The 15,859-nt window shown below is 44.8% G+C and overlaps 1 protein-coding gene across 1 annotated transcript in view; it reads left to right on the top strand.

The window, feature by feature from the left end:
- Positions 1–600: 600 nt before the first annotated feature.
- PPP3CC (protein phosphatase 3 catalytic subunit gamma) overlaps positions 601–15,859 on the top strand; it is a 653,177-nt gene continuing 637,918 nt past the window's right edge. The window contains exon 1 of the mRNA XM_085633979.1: positions 601–1,609. Within this exon, the coding sequence (XP_085490105.1) occupies positions 1,555–1,609 (55 nt within the window). The 5' untranslated portion in view covers positions 601–1,554. The remainder of the gene's footprint in view (positions 1,610–15,859) is intronic.

Raw genomic sequence — 15,859 nt, forward strand, 5'->3', positions numbered from 1 at the left:
CTGCTTCCCATCCAGAACCGCGCAGGTAACCGCCTGGAGTCCGGGCCGAAACAAGCTCAAGCTATCAGCCACGCCTGGACCCTGACTTATCACCTGAACAAAAGAGGAGGAAGGGAGAAGATGTGGTCCATCGGCTGCGCTGCCGCCTCTGGTGCAGGAAACCAGGGTTCGAGCCTCGAGGTCGCGTCCACATCCTGTGATTCTGCGCAAATCACTTAATCTCTCCGTGCCTCAATGTGTAATGTAAATACGGTGCTATGTAAAGCGCTCCAATATACCTTCGGGTCGAGTTCGCGCTATATAAATATGCAACAAAAACAGAACCTGCAGACAAGAACAAAACTATTCAAGCAGCAAACTTCGAGACACTGCGGCAACCGCCGATTTTGAAGAACGGCCCGGACAGGGGCACGTGTCGACTCCACAGCCAATAAGCACGTTGTAACTCTAGGCTGCACCCTATGATTGGCTAGGGCAGCGCTGAAGCTTCAATGCTTGCTCACCTTACACATTATTAGACACGCCTAGTCCCAGACGACGCAAGAAATGTGTTCTGCCGTGGTATTGGTTGTTTTGTGACCCGGAAGTGCCAGATATTACGGACAAATGACATCCGTTAAAAGATCAACAACGGACTACAGACATTGGACTGAATCTACGGAGGGCCCTTGTAAGTAGCGGACAGGTGGATAGCTTACCAGAGACCAGCAACATTACTCCCTGAGACAGTAATCCCGAGACCAGCAACAACTCGTCTTCCGAGACCAGCAACAACTCGTCTTCTAAGACCATATGAGATAACTAAAAACAGTAGCTGAGCAGCGGCCAATTTTTGCAGTAAAACCACTGACAGCCCACCTACAGATTAGAGACCACTCAGGGAGACCACAAGCACAGAGACTAGTGGCAGGTCCCTAGAGAGACCAGCGACCGCTCCCCCCAAGGTCCTAGCTATAGCCCTCCAGATATACAATCGACAGCTCGTTTTAGAACGACTAAAACCAACAGCTCCTTCAGAAAAAACATTTATAACCCGATTATAGAGACTCGTGACAGTCCCAGAGAAGACCTCATAACACCCTGCAGAAGATACATGTTGCTATCGATCTCCCGCCGAATGTCCTGCTTTATCTCCCCCTCTGAAGGACCAAGTATAGCTCCCTTAGAATATTGACATTCCCCCGAGGGATAACAGCGACAGTCCTTGCAGAGACCAATGACATTCCCCTTAAGGAGTCAATTGACTGCTCCCCCAGAGAGACTGGAGAGAGCTACAACAAGAGGATCAGTGACCGACACCTTCAGAGAAACTAAAGGCAGCCCCTTTAGAGGGACCAGCTATTTTCAACCCGGATCGTGACCATTTCCCAAAGAGAGTTGTACAAATATTGGCTTACCAAGATCTTCCGAAGGAACAGTGTCAGTTATCAGACTTGAGGTTGTATTAAAGACCATCCTCTAATCTCAGAAACGCAATCTTCTGTCTGAATCACCTGGATAAAAGAGCACAACAGCCCCTTCCTGCTCCCTCCCGGGTACAGCAGGCGGGAGAGCATGTCTGGGATACGGCTCCAGAACAAGCTCTCCACCACCGAGCGGATCGTGAAAGGTAAGCCCAAGAATCAGATTTTATCTGTATTTACAGATGTATTTGCGTTAATGACCCTGAAGGATGATGCCTGTTTAACACTAAGCGCCTTGGTGGTTGCCTATCATTAAGGACGGCGAGGCTTGCCTTGACATTAAAGGCATGACGACCAAGTTCGAAGGTACTCGGCTAAGCTTTGATTTCCCACGTGGAAGGCTAATTGTTTGATTTCCTCATTACAGAGTAGGCAGTGGCTTGATTTTCAGGAGTCAGTGATCTAGATTTTACATGGTAGGGCCTCATATTTGAGGAGGGCAAGCACTTTGATTTGAAGAGAGCAGTGCTTTATTGATGAGGATATTGTACTGAAACTAAAATATTTTCAAATCCAAGGGTAGCCTTTCAAGGCAACACTTTATTGGTTGTATGAGCAGAGAGACTTCAAGATCAGGTCCTTCCTACGTTGAGCTTCACCTTGCTGAACCGACAATATTAGGGTTCTTTAAGCTTTTGATAACTTCGAACCATGAAATGAATACAGCATTTTGGAATATATGAAGCCAATGTTTTGTTTTGTTTGTTCATTGGGAAGGAAACATATACATCAAGAAAGCCTCCATCGTGAAACAAAGAGGTGTACTGTTTAGTTTGTTACTTAAAGTAGAATTGAAAGGGCGTGTTTCCCAGGCTCTGGGCTACAGCTATCTATACAAGACTGTCACAAAGCACACTCCCAGGCCAGCCTTCTGCCTGCAAGTCTGATTTTCTTTAGTTTAAGTCTTGCCAATTTGTCTGAAATTTTATAATGTTTATAGAATCTTCGTGGGTTCACCTTATTGTTGGGTTCAAAGCAAAAGTGCACCCAAACACATCTTTGAAAAGCAATGCACCCTGCACTCGTTGGCTGCTTTCAGATTCCGACAATTTTGTGCTCCAAAACCACCTCTTCACATTTAAGTGTATGTATCAATTTTAAACAAGTCTGTAGTGTACACTGGGTCAGTTACCAATGTCCTTTGCATTAAGCTCTATATACCTAGTGTATTTAAAAACAAGAAAAAAAATCTGAACAATGTAACATTGAGAATTACTAAATCATCCAGTATCAACTCATTAACTCAAACAGCGAGTATACTTTTTTTTTTCTCTGTGTCATGAAAACAGAATACGTCAGAATAGCATAAAGACACCAGTGTGGGTAGAGATCAAAAACGACGTGGCAGGTTTATAAGAGGACTGCCAATTGGAAGACAGATTGTTGGGTGATGAAGGTAGATAGTCTTAAAGGCCAACTAGCCCGGTTTAAAAACGTGGTTCCTCAGAAATCAGTGGAGTATGTAAAGTAAAAGGGGTCACAAGATCACATTTGTTAGTACTCTTATCTAATCTGTTAGAGGATTGGAGAATAGGCTTCAAAGTGGCTAGAGCGAGCGCTTGGGGACCTGCATCAGTATCAAGTTCCTGCCATCTAGCTTGGCGAGTATTACTTGTACGCCACGGTTCTGAAATTAAGGTTTAGTTGATTTTTCTTAATAAAACTGAAAATGAGCAGATTCTGGAAATAGTTTATTATGACTCTGCACAGTCACCCTGCTGTCCAGTATAAAATGAAGTCTTGGCATGTGGAACGTGCAGCATGACACAACTTAAAACTGAATATGAGGTGCAGACCCGAGGAGCAAATAGAAGAAACTCAGCAATTAGAAGGTTGAACTTAAGACTCAGATGGGCCATCCAGTATATTAATTCTGTAACCACGCCCAACCTACAAGTGAATTTAAAGGATGATTCCTGAAATTAATACTGGGTGTCATTTGTGTACTGTACAGTGCACCTAAATCACACCTGGCTTTTGAAGATGCTACGCAGTACCAAATGATCTACCTTGCATAACCTGCTAAGATGGCCAAGAGTATCGGAAGGTATGAATTCTCACCATCCTTTAAGCAGAGAATGTCACCCGTTAGTTAGGTGAAGCACTAACTTCTTAGCAAAAACACATTTGGAATGGAATAAGTTAATCTGTTAAGTCTAGTATGACAAGTGGTTGGGATGGTAAACCTTCATGACACTGGCAGGAACATTTACTGCTTGTGGAATGTGTTTTAGGATAGAACTAATGACACAGCCACATTTGCAGTCAGCTCAGGAAACACCTCTGTCTGATTGCTCAGGTAGTCGTAGGCGAAAATCAAAGTTGTCCATTTCATTTTTGAACTCAAGGGTTTTTTGGTGAGTTTTCTGCAATGTCTTGGACTTTTAGTAGGGTGCAGTAGATGGGAAATAGATTAACATTGGAACTTTACTATTTCAAAGTACTTGAATTATCTTCTGTCGATTCCCAGCTTCGCTCAGTTGGGACTGAATGAAGGTGCATTTTGCCTTTGGTACTTTTTTTTGCAAGAGATGCAACTGTCTAAAGAACAGCCACATTTGTGTTAGTTGGATAAGTTCTATAGTCCTGTCCACCATGCACACTCTCAGCCCTTTGACTTTCTGCTGAATAACCTTTCTGGTTTGGGGTATAGAAATAGATTTCAAAGGAGGAAGTTGGTCGGCAGTGTGCTGGTACACTGCGTGATGCTTTGAAACAGTCAAATGCACGTCTAAGGCAATAAAAGTAACTAGTCACAGCTGCAAACTTAAGGTGTCATGAAATTATTAAAAACACAAAGGAGTTTTGTTTTAGTAACTAGGTTGACCAAATATCTTCACTTGACTTAAAGTGAAGGAAATTGAAATAGAGTGACAATCTGAAGAGCCTACAGGAGGATAAACCAAACATGAAAAGGGAGATTGCTTTACACTCTCCCTTCCACAAAGGCCTACACAGGGAAAGTCCTAACCAGGCACACTGAACTTTTAGGGTATCTCTGGATACACACTTAAAGCGTACCAATAGCATATGGTGTTGACCTCCACATGAATGGTTTTGATTGGAGGACAGCTTGAAATCAAAGGGAAGAGTGCTTTGAATGCAAGGGAGGGGTTTTTGGATTAATGTAAGACACAGGATTATATTAATTGAGGATTGTGGCTTGGATTTGAAGAAGCTCTTGTTTGTACTGCTTTTTAAGGTCCATATACTTTGTAGGAAAAATATTGCAGAGTGTTAATTTAATGTGAAGTAGCCGTCGTTTTCTAAAGGACAGGTGCTTTCCCAGGCATAAATGTTTAAGGAAAGTCACTGCATCTATAAGCAGTGTGTGGGTGATACTTTTTTTTTTTTGAAACGTTTTTTATTGTTTTCCAAATCAACAACGCAACAAACATCCCCTTGCCTCCACCCGTCCAGGAAATACCACACATTTATCATCAAGACCAATTATCCAGGAGAAGGAACAACCTTCCCACCCAGTCCCCTACCCCCCCCCTCCCCCACCCCATGTTAGTGTGCCCCCGTCCCCTACCCCTCTTCCGATGTGCCCCTCCTCCCTAATAAATAAGATACAGGAGCCCAACCTCTCCCTAAGCAAACAGAGCCTTCCCTCATGCCGAGCCAAGGTGCAGGCGGCCAGGGCCCACCGTCATTCCCCTTCTACTCCCCGCTACCTCCTGCCTGTCAGATGTGCTCTCCCCTTCCCCAGCATCAGACATCAACCCCTGAAGTTCCACCACCAACGCTTCCCATGCCCGGGCCGTCGCTAGTGCCTTCTGTGTGGGTGATACTTGCTGCTCTTTGGGCATCCCCTACCTACCTCGGTTTACATGTTGGATCACCAATGATGGTGTTTATTGATAACCATTGATCTATGTCTATTTACTTTACTTGATCTTAAGATCGAACTTTGCTGCTCACCTGTAAAAAGCAAATGGCTTGACACATGCCCTCTACACCACTGCAGCCAAGTACACCACCTACTTCAAATGTTACATGTTATGCTTGAAGCTGTTATATACTCTCTTTATCACACTGTGTTTGTGAGTGTTAAGCCCTCTTATTTCTTAATAATTAGCACATTTAATATCAAGTGACGCGTCCCCTAAGCAGTGGACTTGTGGGTGTATTATCAGTTTCCAGCTTTAGAATATTTTGGCCATACAACTTAAATTAAGCTAATATTTTTAGAAAACAAGCTAAGGTTTCCCTTTTAATAATATGATATTTTGACAATCTGCCTGTTTCTTGTAAGATGCTAAAGCTTTTGCTCAAAGGCATTGTTTTCATGAAGTATTTTTATTAGGTCTCACTCTTGGAACACGAATGAAACAAAGTAAGTCTTTTTTTAAACACATAATGTTTAAATTGCACATAAAATAATAGCCTTTTTCTGCTATATATACATACATTTCAAGGGCTGGAGAGGATCAAGTACTTTGTGTTACATCATAACAGGGGTGAGAATAGGCTTAGCTGAAGAGTAGCTTTAGGATATGTATTATGAAGGAAGTATATTTTAGGTTAAAAACAGCCTGAAAGTGGGGTTTTGAGATTATCCTTTTTAGCGTATGCATGCAGATAGCTGTAATTGTTTGCTGGCAGTGCTAATGAAGTCTGTTCTACCAGAGCCGTAGCATATCCTGGATGGTTACATTATGTTGCTGGTGAAGTGGCTGTAGTTGAGCCAGGCATGTTGTCTTTGCCAAATTGTTTCCCATGGTTTCTGAAGTCCACACACACATCTGAAACTCCACCCCCAGCCCGACTCTCTTTACGTGACTAAAATGTAATATTTTCTCGGGAAATGACTGTCTTTAAAAAGGTGAACATTAAGAATTAGATTGGATCGTAGTTGTTGTGGTTACTTGAAATGAATGAAGTTACACTGCATATGTAGTTCTGTTCCTGATTGTAATTTTTTGCTTCCTTATGGAGTGTATGGATTAAAATGTATTTCCTCAGTAAGTTTTCTTTATCTTCCTTTTGAGCGAGTAGTAACTGGATTTTCTTTTCTAGCGCTTCTTCTCATATTGACACTCGAGTATGATCATTTCTTCAATCTCCTAGTAGGACCACAGCTTACATTCTGCCTACTCGTTGATTTATTGTTGCCTTACTGCAACATTTATGTTGATTGGTACTCGGAGTATGTGCTTCATTTTGCTTTTTTCTGTACTAATGCTAGGTTATCTTTCATTAAACCTCCTGTCATATCTGAAAATTGACTTGAATTATAATTTCATCCAGTGTTTGTTCCATTTCTTCTGATTCTTCGTGAAAAGGTTTTCCCCTTCTTCATTTTACTTATTATGTTGCGCCTACTAGGCAGAGCATGTGCTGTCTGTTGTGAGATGTATTGTCATCTCTCAGTGGACTTACCATTGCTTGGTTTCATTGTTGTTCTCATTTGCTTGCTTCTTATTCATTAGCTTGTGTGGGCTTGGTTTCTTTTCGTGTATTTGTCCCTCCCCTGAAGCATGGAGGCATTACTTGTTCTTCCTCTGCTCACTTTTTGGGTGCAGTTTTTTTCTTTTTGTTTAAATGCTTCACAAGAGTGCATGTGTTTTCCTGTTGTCTCCTTTTCCCCTTTCCTTTCCTCTCAGCTGCACTTGTATTGCTCTTTCTCTGCCCATGTTCTTCTCGCTCCATCCCTCTGTAATACAGGCACCCTTAAGTGCTTCTCTCCCGTGTTTCTTTATCACCTATATCCTTCTCCCCACAACTCCACATGGTGCTCTCATCAGTTCACCCCTCCTCCTCCCCAACACCACGTTCTTCTCTTTTGGTTTGTTTCCCTCCCTGCATGCTCAATGTTGCTTCCCCCCACCCCCTCCAGTTGTTTCCGCTCCTGTATTGCTTACCCTCTTCCTATTGCTTATCGCCTCTTGTAATTTCAACCCACCCATGTTGTTTCCTTCACCCATATTGCTTCCTATCTCTCGTGCTACTTTTTTTTTCTTTTTGTTTACCAGTCCATCTCGGATTAATAAAGGAATAAAAACGCTTGTCCTTTTGTCCGCATGTTAATGTTTCATGCGAAAGTCTACAAAATAACACTGCCAGGCTCCCCCAACCCCCTTTTTTAGGTCTCACGTGGCGTTGCAGCGCAAAGCGCTGCTCGCCTCGGAGAGATTTATTGTTAACGAGGAGTTTCAGAAATGGGCTTTAACCCACGCCCCTCATTTTCATTGGCTGGCGTCACCATTTATGCTAAACTGTGGCCTGCCATTGGAAATGAGCTGTTGGCGTTGCCTCCCTTTCGCCTTTTGGTCCGGCCCATCCGGACTAGATCGCCTGCTTCACGGCTGTCGTGAAGCAGTTTCTCAAGGAGGCGTGTTGTATAAACAAGCCCTGAGATCCAGTCCGGATGAGCCGTCTCAAAAGGAGACCGGGCGCAGCGTGTTTATTTTTGCATCGTGCTATCGCTTTAAAGTGAAAGCGCGCTGCAAAAATACAGCGGCTGCCTTCCCGCAATGGCGAGCGCTTGTTCAGTGTGCATCCAAGGCATCATGAGCAGTATAATGTCCTCCCGATGTGCATAAGCGAATAATTCACTCACTAGGGAATATTGCTTTTCGCCTTGCTCGCCTGAGTGCTGGCACTTAGTGCCTCTTAGTCTTCTTAAGTAGAGTCTACATCACCAGAGCATGGTCAGCTGCTGGTAGGTTGTCAACATCTACCAGCCGTTATTTGTAAAATGTGGTCGCTTCAGCATCATGCTGAGGGGTTGGACATGTAATAAGCAAAACAAAGGACTTAAACCCGCCAGAACACACACGGGTGCGCCGGGCATTGGTCAAATGCCATGTGTATGCCAGCACTGTAATATGCTTGTCACCGGGCAAGGCGCGCGGCACTTCGGAGATGAGATGCGATGCGACCGCCGAAGCTGTCAGCATTGTTCAATTGTTCTATTATTCAATGCGTTCTAGTTGTGAAAAATACATTTTGCGATCTATAAATAGGAGCGAGGTTTTGTGTCCAAATCACCAACGGGGATACACTAGCAGCGTGTGCCTTGGGACAGTACTACGTCACCACCCCTCCCCCATGTGCCGGTGGCTATTGTTGTGGCCCCACGGTCGCCTGCAAGGGTTTTGATCTCTGGGGGAGGGTCTGTTATTGATTTCGGATTGCTTGTCCTCTTGGAGCCCATTATTTCGTGGGGGCAGGAGGGGTGTTTATCTTCGCTCGTGCGCCGCTCCTCTGCCCCAGAGGTATGCGTTGGGCCCTGGGAGGGGACTCATTAGGACAAGGGTCGTGTTTAAGTCTGTGTGGTGTAGGCCCCTCTCCCAGGTGTGGGGGTTGCGGCCCTGGCTCTGTGACAAAGGAGGCAGTGTCTGTCCCTCCGGCGGTGCATGAACCGGGCCCAGCCAAAGCACACTGCATGCTATCAGCGGTAATCTCCAGTACAAGGGCAGTGAGGGAAATGCAGCAGGGCAGGTTTTAGGGAATGTGAACAGAGACCGCTTACCACCGGCTTCCGTGGGCCCAGAACCACAAGAGAGCACTCGGTTTCTCACCACAACACCCTTTCTCTCCTTTGGCCTCTCTCCCTCCAGTACTTGTCCGCCTGCCTGTGTTATTCTCTTCGTAACGTGTATCTCTCTGGTGCTCCTTACCTTTCTGTCTCTGCGCTTATTGTTTTCTCTCTACGATCATGCATGGTCTGTAAAGTGTCTGACTTTTCCTGAAACACAAGAGTTGCATGAGGTCTGTTGATGAAAGCCTTATTCCAGCCTATACTGCTTCTTCTTGTCGAAGTCCTGTGCAAGGCCTGGACGACCCATGCCTACTTGAGCCACATGCAAGGCTTGTCTGCCCAAGGCACCCTAAGCCTGTCCCATGTCCGTCTTTCAGAGTTCTATGGTCTGTACAAGTTATGTTTCTCAAAGCAGGAGGCGTGGCATATTTGATGCCTAGTTGAAGGCCTTGCATGGCCTATATGGCGACTGCCTACTGCCCCGCACCCCCTTCCTTGTTAGTTGACTTTGCCCCCACCAAACCTCCCTTTTGTCGCTCACAGGGGCAGAGTGCTAGTTGGAACGGCCACAAATACTGTGCCAAGTGACTCTAAGGGCACTGCACAAACAGCAATTCGAAAGCATGTAAATACCCGGCAGTATAAGGACCCATGTTGTACAACCTGCTAACTATGACCATCTACACCACAAATTCCCACCTCGCACCCAGAAATAAGCTCCTCATTCCAGAAACCTGTATGTATGGGCAGAGCTGTCCCTAGTGTCAAGAGTAAATGGTATCTGGGTAGATTGGTTGGTTTTTGTAGCGCTTTCTCTATGGCATCTTTTTTTAATTTTTTAATTATTTTGTTGCTGTGATAAGATGCAATTGGTGCTTGACTTCAGCGTTACAGATCGGTTTTGTGGTACACTCAGGCGTGCTATTTTTAGCTCTCACAGTGGTCCTTGGTAGGGTAAATTGTAGCTAGTGCTTCTTAATGAGGGGCTTGTGTGCGAAGGAAGAAACAGCGGATGTGGACAGAAGGGAGAGTGCCCTGTTCTTTGTCCTTGCATGTTTCTTTTTCAAGGACCCAAGCCCCCGCCCAACCCCCACAGTAACAAAAATTCTGATTTGTTCCACAGTTTCTGAGATTTGGATGACACTCCAAAACAAGCATTAAAAATGCAATAGGTCTTGCCTTTCATTAAGTTAAAGTCATTTGCTTTGCTATACAATACCATTAGCAAAGCAAATGGCTTTAACTTGATCAAAGGCAAGACCTATTGCATTTTCAATGCTTGTTTTGCGCTGTGGCACAGCATGCCTAAAACCATTTGCAAAATAAATAAGTCCCCAAGGCTAGACATATTTGTTTTGCCCATACTTGTTTTTTCTATTGAGTGGTTGTTCTTGCTTTTCCATCTATCATATCTACAGTCCTCTTTTTGGTCTCTCCTGACCCAGCGCATGCGCTGCTCTGGCGAGACTTTTTGAGAGGGCTCCAAAAAGTGCTACCATGGCCAGCCTAGAGCTACAGTGCATGTGCATGGGCGCGCGCGCCACGCTTGATCGCGATTACTTTTACTTGCACGGCCGCTTGGCATAGCCAATAGGTCTAGCTTTTGGGACCTTATAAGTATTTAGTTATGCTACTGTTGCATCGCTAAATACTTATAAGGTCCCAAAGGCGAGACCTATTGGCTATGCCAATGCTTGGTGTTTTTGTGGGAGAAGTGTGTCTGAGAGCAAGACAACGTTAGAGGAAGAGGGTGTGTGACTGAGGTGAAAAAAGATCTGGGTTAGGCCAAAATGTACCTTTCTTTCATTACCTCTTAGGTAAGGGGCTGGGACATGGTTTTGATTCTGGTCATTCTTGCACAACCTATTTGCAGCATGGCCATGTGTAAACGTTTGCAGGATGACAGATTGCCAAGGGTAATTTTTCGATTATCTTTTTCAGTTTCCTGTTAGATTTTCTTCTAGAGCTAATAGTTGACATTAATGTCAGCTTGTCAGAAATCCATTGGGAATTTGTATTTCCAGCTCTTTTCCATAAACTATTGTAAATATTGTATATAACTGCTCATTGCATTTTGTTTCCCATTTCCCTTTCCAATACTCTGTTCACGTTTACAACAAGCATTTACAATGCAATAGGTCTCGCAACTGCGAGTTTTAGAGCTATTGGTATTGTAAATGGCAATGCCTTTTGAAAAATTAAAAGGTATTGTAATTTATAATAGCAATTTTCCACCAGTACCATAACTACCATTATTATTACTATCACCACAGAGTAGTAATAGTAATAATTGTAGTGGTGGTTATGGTACTTGTGGTGGCTGTAGCGGTGGTGGTATTGGTACTGGTGGTGGTGGTACTGGTTGTGTTAGTAGTGGTGGTATTGGTGGTATTGTTTGTAGTGGTGGTGGTATTGGTGGTTTTAGTGGTGGTGGTACTGGTGGTGGTTACGGTGTTGGTGCTGTTGGTGGTACTGGTGGTGGCGGTAGTGGTGTTGGTGGTGGTACTGGTGGCAGTGGTGTTGGTAGTGTTGGTGGTGGTATTGTTTGTAGTGATGGTAGTGGTGGTGGTTCTGGTGGTGGTGATGGTATTAGTGGTGGTGGTGGCAGTAGTATTGATGGTGGTGGTATGGTACTGTTGGTGGTATGGTACTGTTGGTGGTATGGTACTGTTGGTGGTATGGTACTGTTGGTGGTATGGTACTGTTGGTGGTAGTGGTCCTGGTGGTGGTATTGGTGGTGGGTAGTGGTATTGGTGGTGGTGGTATGGTACTGTTGGTGGTGGTATGGTAGTGGTCCTGGTGATGGTAGTGGTCCTGGTGATGGTAGTGGTCCTGGTGATGGTAGTGGTCCTGGTGATGGTAGTGGTCCTGGTGATGGTATTGGTACTGGTGGTGGTGGAACTTGTGGTGGTGGTAATGTACTGTGTGCCGCGCTGCTTGTAAGCGAGGTGAATAGGGTTGACCTCAAAGCAAGAAGTCTTCTGAGGGTCAAGGGCGACCACAAGCACGTGGGGCGCTCAGGGCCGTGCAGTGGGATGTGGTCAGGATACTTTAGGGACGAATGGGCGGCTGGCTCTAAAATGTAAATATAGTGTGGAGCATGGGATGGGCTGAAAAAAAGTGGTCTGTCTAGGGGGTACTGATCAATGAAGCTGCTGGTCGTTTAGGGGGCTGCAGGTGACTGGGCAGTGGGGGCCTCAATTTAAAGGGTCTGCTGCCTGCAACGTGGAGAGGATTAGAGGGAGCCAATATGTCAGGCAGTGCAGGAGAAGAGAGATGTCTGTATGCATGAGAAGAAAGCTTGTTTACGGCAGAGAATGAGAGGCGAGTAGGAGGTGTATGGAGGTGACAGCTGGCAGTCTCTCAGTAGGGTCAGTGGCAAAGACAGCAGCAGAGGGGGTGTAGAGGAGCTGGGGGTGCTGCCTATCAGCACTGGGGGCGTCGGGTCCCAATGTCCAGGGTGAAAGGCCTGGTTCTGCACACAACGGGTGGGCGAAGACTCCCTCCCGCAACAGACGGACGCTCCCCACCTCCGGCTGAACACAAGTCAACGGCCGGGCTGACACGTCACATCGTGCAACCGACCCTGTGTAGAAGCAGGCATGGGAGACCCGCCCGCTGGGACTGCCGAGGAACTACAAAAAATCAAATACAAGAGGATTTAAGATGGAACTAGAAATACACCAATAGCATGCCTTCATCTACGAACAAGAGTAAAAGAACTTGCTAGAAGGTAAGATTCTGTGCTGCCAACCACTGGGGAGAATTATTGCCCATTTCCCGCCTCTTGCATGACAAACCGATAAAGCTGCCAATAAGTTCAGGGCACCACACTGATTGACGCTGTTCACAGAGTTCTGAGCCGCCGGGATGCTTAAAGACGAGTTATGTGATTGGTGAAAACCATAGGACCCGGCACGAAATCACAGCTTGCTCCCGTCTGTTTCGTTAATGAGATACTTTCACCAATAGTAGTCCTCTGCTGAACATGCAGGGATTGAATCTGTGACACGATTGGTCAGACGTGAACGGATGCGCTAAAGAGACAGTTGTGTTTGGAAGCGTCACTTAGGAAAACGCCTTAGCAACGTGACGTCAATTAGAAACAGAAGCAGAATCCGATGCCTTCGGTAGTCAGGGTCTTTCTTAACTGGGAGAATGTTATTTTGCCACGTTGTTTAATTAAACATTTACCCCAATAACAAAACAACTGACTGGCGCGTGCAAGGCAGCGTGACGAGGCTTCTGATAAGAAACTTTGTCACGACAGCCGTAATGCAGGCGATCCAGTCTGGATGGGCTGGGCAAAAAAGCGAAAAGGCGGCACCCTAGAAACCGTATTCCCAATGGCAGCCCACCGATTAACATAAACGGTGACGCGAGCCAATGGGAATAAGGGGCGGGGCTTCAAGCCCTTTTCAGAAAGTACTCATCTGCAATAATCCTCGCCGAGCGAGCTGCGCATGTGCGCAGCAACGCTAGGCGAGGCCTAAAAATGTCTTAAGGCAACATCAGCCCTTTAGTTTTTCATTCTGTTGCGATTCATGCCATCACCTTTTCTTGGTTAAATCTTGTTGCATCACAGCTGGGTTTTTTTGTTTTTTTTTGCCTTCATTGGAAAGTATGCAAACAATGCCCTCATATGTACAGTATTAAAATATATTATATATAATAGTTGGCCGGCTAAGCACTTATAAGGTCCCAAAGGCGAGACCTATTGGCTATGCCAATACTTGTTTAGGTCCGGCGTTAGCCAACACTTTTCGATTTTACTAAAATGTATATATAGTACACATACTTGTAGGGGCTTTTAGACCTCTCTCTTTATCTATTTGTCTGTTGTTTCATTCACAGTAAGCATCAACATTATGCCCTTTCACAGTAGTTCCATTCAGTGCCACGGATTGCTATAGCAATGTGTGCTTTCGAGATGAAAAAATATTAGCTGTTAACCATTTTTTAAATATATATTGACAATTGTCTAGCAGCTCTCCCCCTGGAAAAAAATGAAAAAAACAAGCATTCAGAAAGTCAAAAGCAGATGGTCAGCACGAGACCTAGTCGCTTTGCCAATGATTGTTATGTTGTACTTTGTTCCTATTGCAACCTCCACTTACGCAGAAACGGGTTTCTTGATTGCACAATTATTGTGACGTGCTTTATGTAGCATTTACTCCAGCCGTCTTCTGCAGTCCGCTCATTGATACACACTTTGTAAATTTAAGAAGGATGAAAGGCTGTGAAGCCCCTGCTGAAATTAATAATTGTGCCCTATAGGGCAGACAAAGATTTCTCCAAAAGTCACAATAGTGGACCATGTATCCACATTAGGCCTTGGCAACATTTTCATTACATAGACAAACTCTTTTGAAATTCACAAATTCTGTGTTTAAGCAAATTTTGCAAAATGTCTTGCCATTTCATGAGTGCAACTTCTGTCTTAAATTGTGCCCACATGACACTAGTCTGAGCAGAAAAAGTCTTACAGGGAGAGCAAAACCGTAGAGAGGTACATTTTTCCTCAAACCAGTCTCCTACTGAATTCTCATGTGCTTCTTGTACAAAAAGCATGCCCTCACGTCCAACTTTTACTCAAGATACGGAGCCAACTATTTGCAAACAATACTTGCATTTTGGGGGGAAAAAATGCAATTGTGGCCACTCCTAACCCACATGTAACCGTATACTAACTACTACTCCATGCCAGAATGTAAAATATATTTTGTACATTTCTAGTCAAATAGTGCCACGTGTTATTATCCTTGCATTACTTAATAAAAAATAAAAAAAAAAGACTATTAAGATGTATTTACTAATGTGACATGCACTTTTCTTTGTCTTTGGAAAGCAAACCGCTTTTTAGAATATTTTCATACCGATAATAGCTTCCCTTTTCTGCTTTTGTTGTAATGGGAGCCCTGGATGGCTACATCTGCTGTTTATATCGCATTTGGGATCACTGCTATTTTAAACCTACACCAGGACACCTTATGTAGCCCGTGTGACTGGTTATTAAGATGAAAGCGAAACCACGAGAAGCAACAACAAAATAAACTAAACGGAAGCCAGAAAAACTATAAATGTCTCTCAGGCTTCAATCAGGATGAGTGACCCTTGGCCCACCTGCTGTAGCCCAGCCTACCCCTCTTACAGCCACTGACTGAGGGGGGCTGAAGCCCTTTCAGCCCTATGGGTGTTGCACTCCTGGCCCTGCCGACACTGATACGGACGAGGCCTCCGAAACGGAGGTGGTGCAGATTCTGCCCTCCCCTGAGTCTGGTTAGAGGAGTGATGAGGGTTCGGACACTATCACACTTGGGTTGCCGGTGGTCCCGTGTTGGGAAAGTCTATGGTGTAGAGTAAACGACATGAGTGCCTTGTTATGTATCCAATCAATAAGTCATGCCGGAGGGGGTATGGGTAGGGGGTGGTGGGTGGGGGGAGGGACGTAACACGGGGCAGTTGATAGGTTTTTGGATTAGTTGTATCGATAGCATCAAGGAGCCTTGTGAGTGGAGTCTCCGCGACTTATACGTGGACAGGCTGCCAGCATGCGGACACTGGATGGTGGAATTACAAGGGACTACTCCGCAAGGTTACAGGGGGAGCAATAACTCAGTTAGTACACCATTGGGTTACAATAGAGTTGACAGTACAAAGATAGCTGTGCCTTAGTATGTCTCATGTAAGTGCTGAATCTTGATTGCATTGTTTTTGAGTGATTTGAAATGCAAATAAAAATATATATAAAAAAAAAAAATGGGTGTTGCACTCCTGACCCAATCCAGGTTGAAGTTGTGTGCACAAGTGTTATACACATTCATTAAGGAACGGGATGTGACGTGATTTCTTTTCCAGTTAAGCATAGGAGAAAGGCGAGCGGGAACTCCAAGCCCTACACCTGGCA

Source organism: Triturus cristatus, chromosome 11, assembly GCF_964204655.1.
Source record: "Triturus cristatus chromosome 11, aTriCri1.1, whole genome shotgun sequence".
Classification (NCBI taxonomy): Eukaryota; Metazoa; Chordata; class Amphibia; order Caudata; family Salamandridae; genus Triturus; species Triturus cristatus.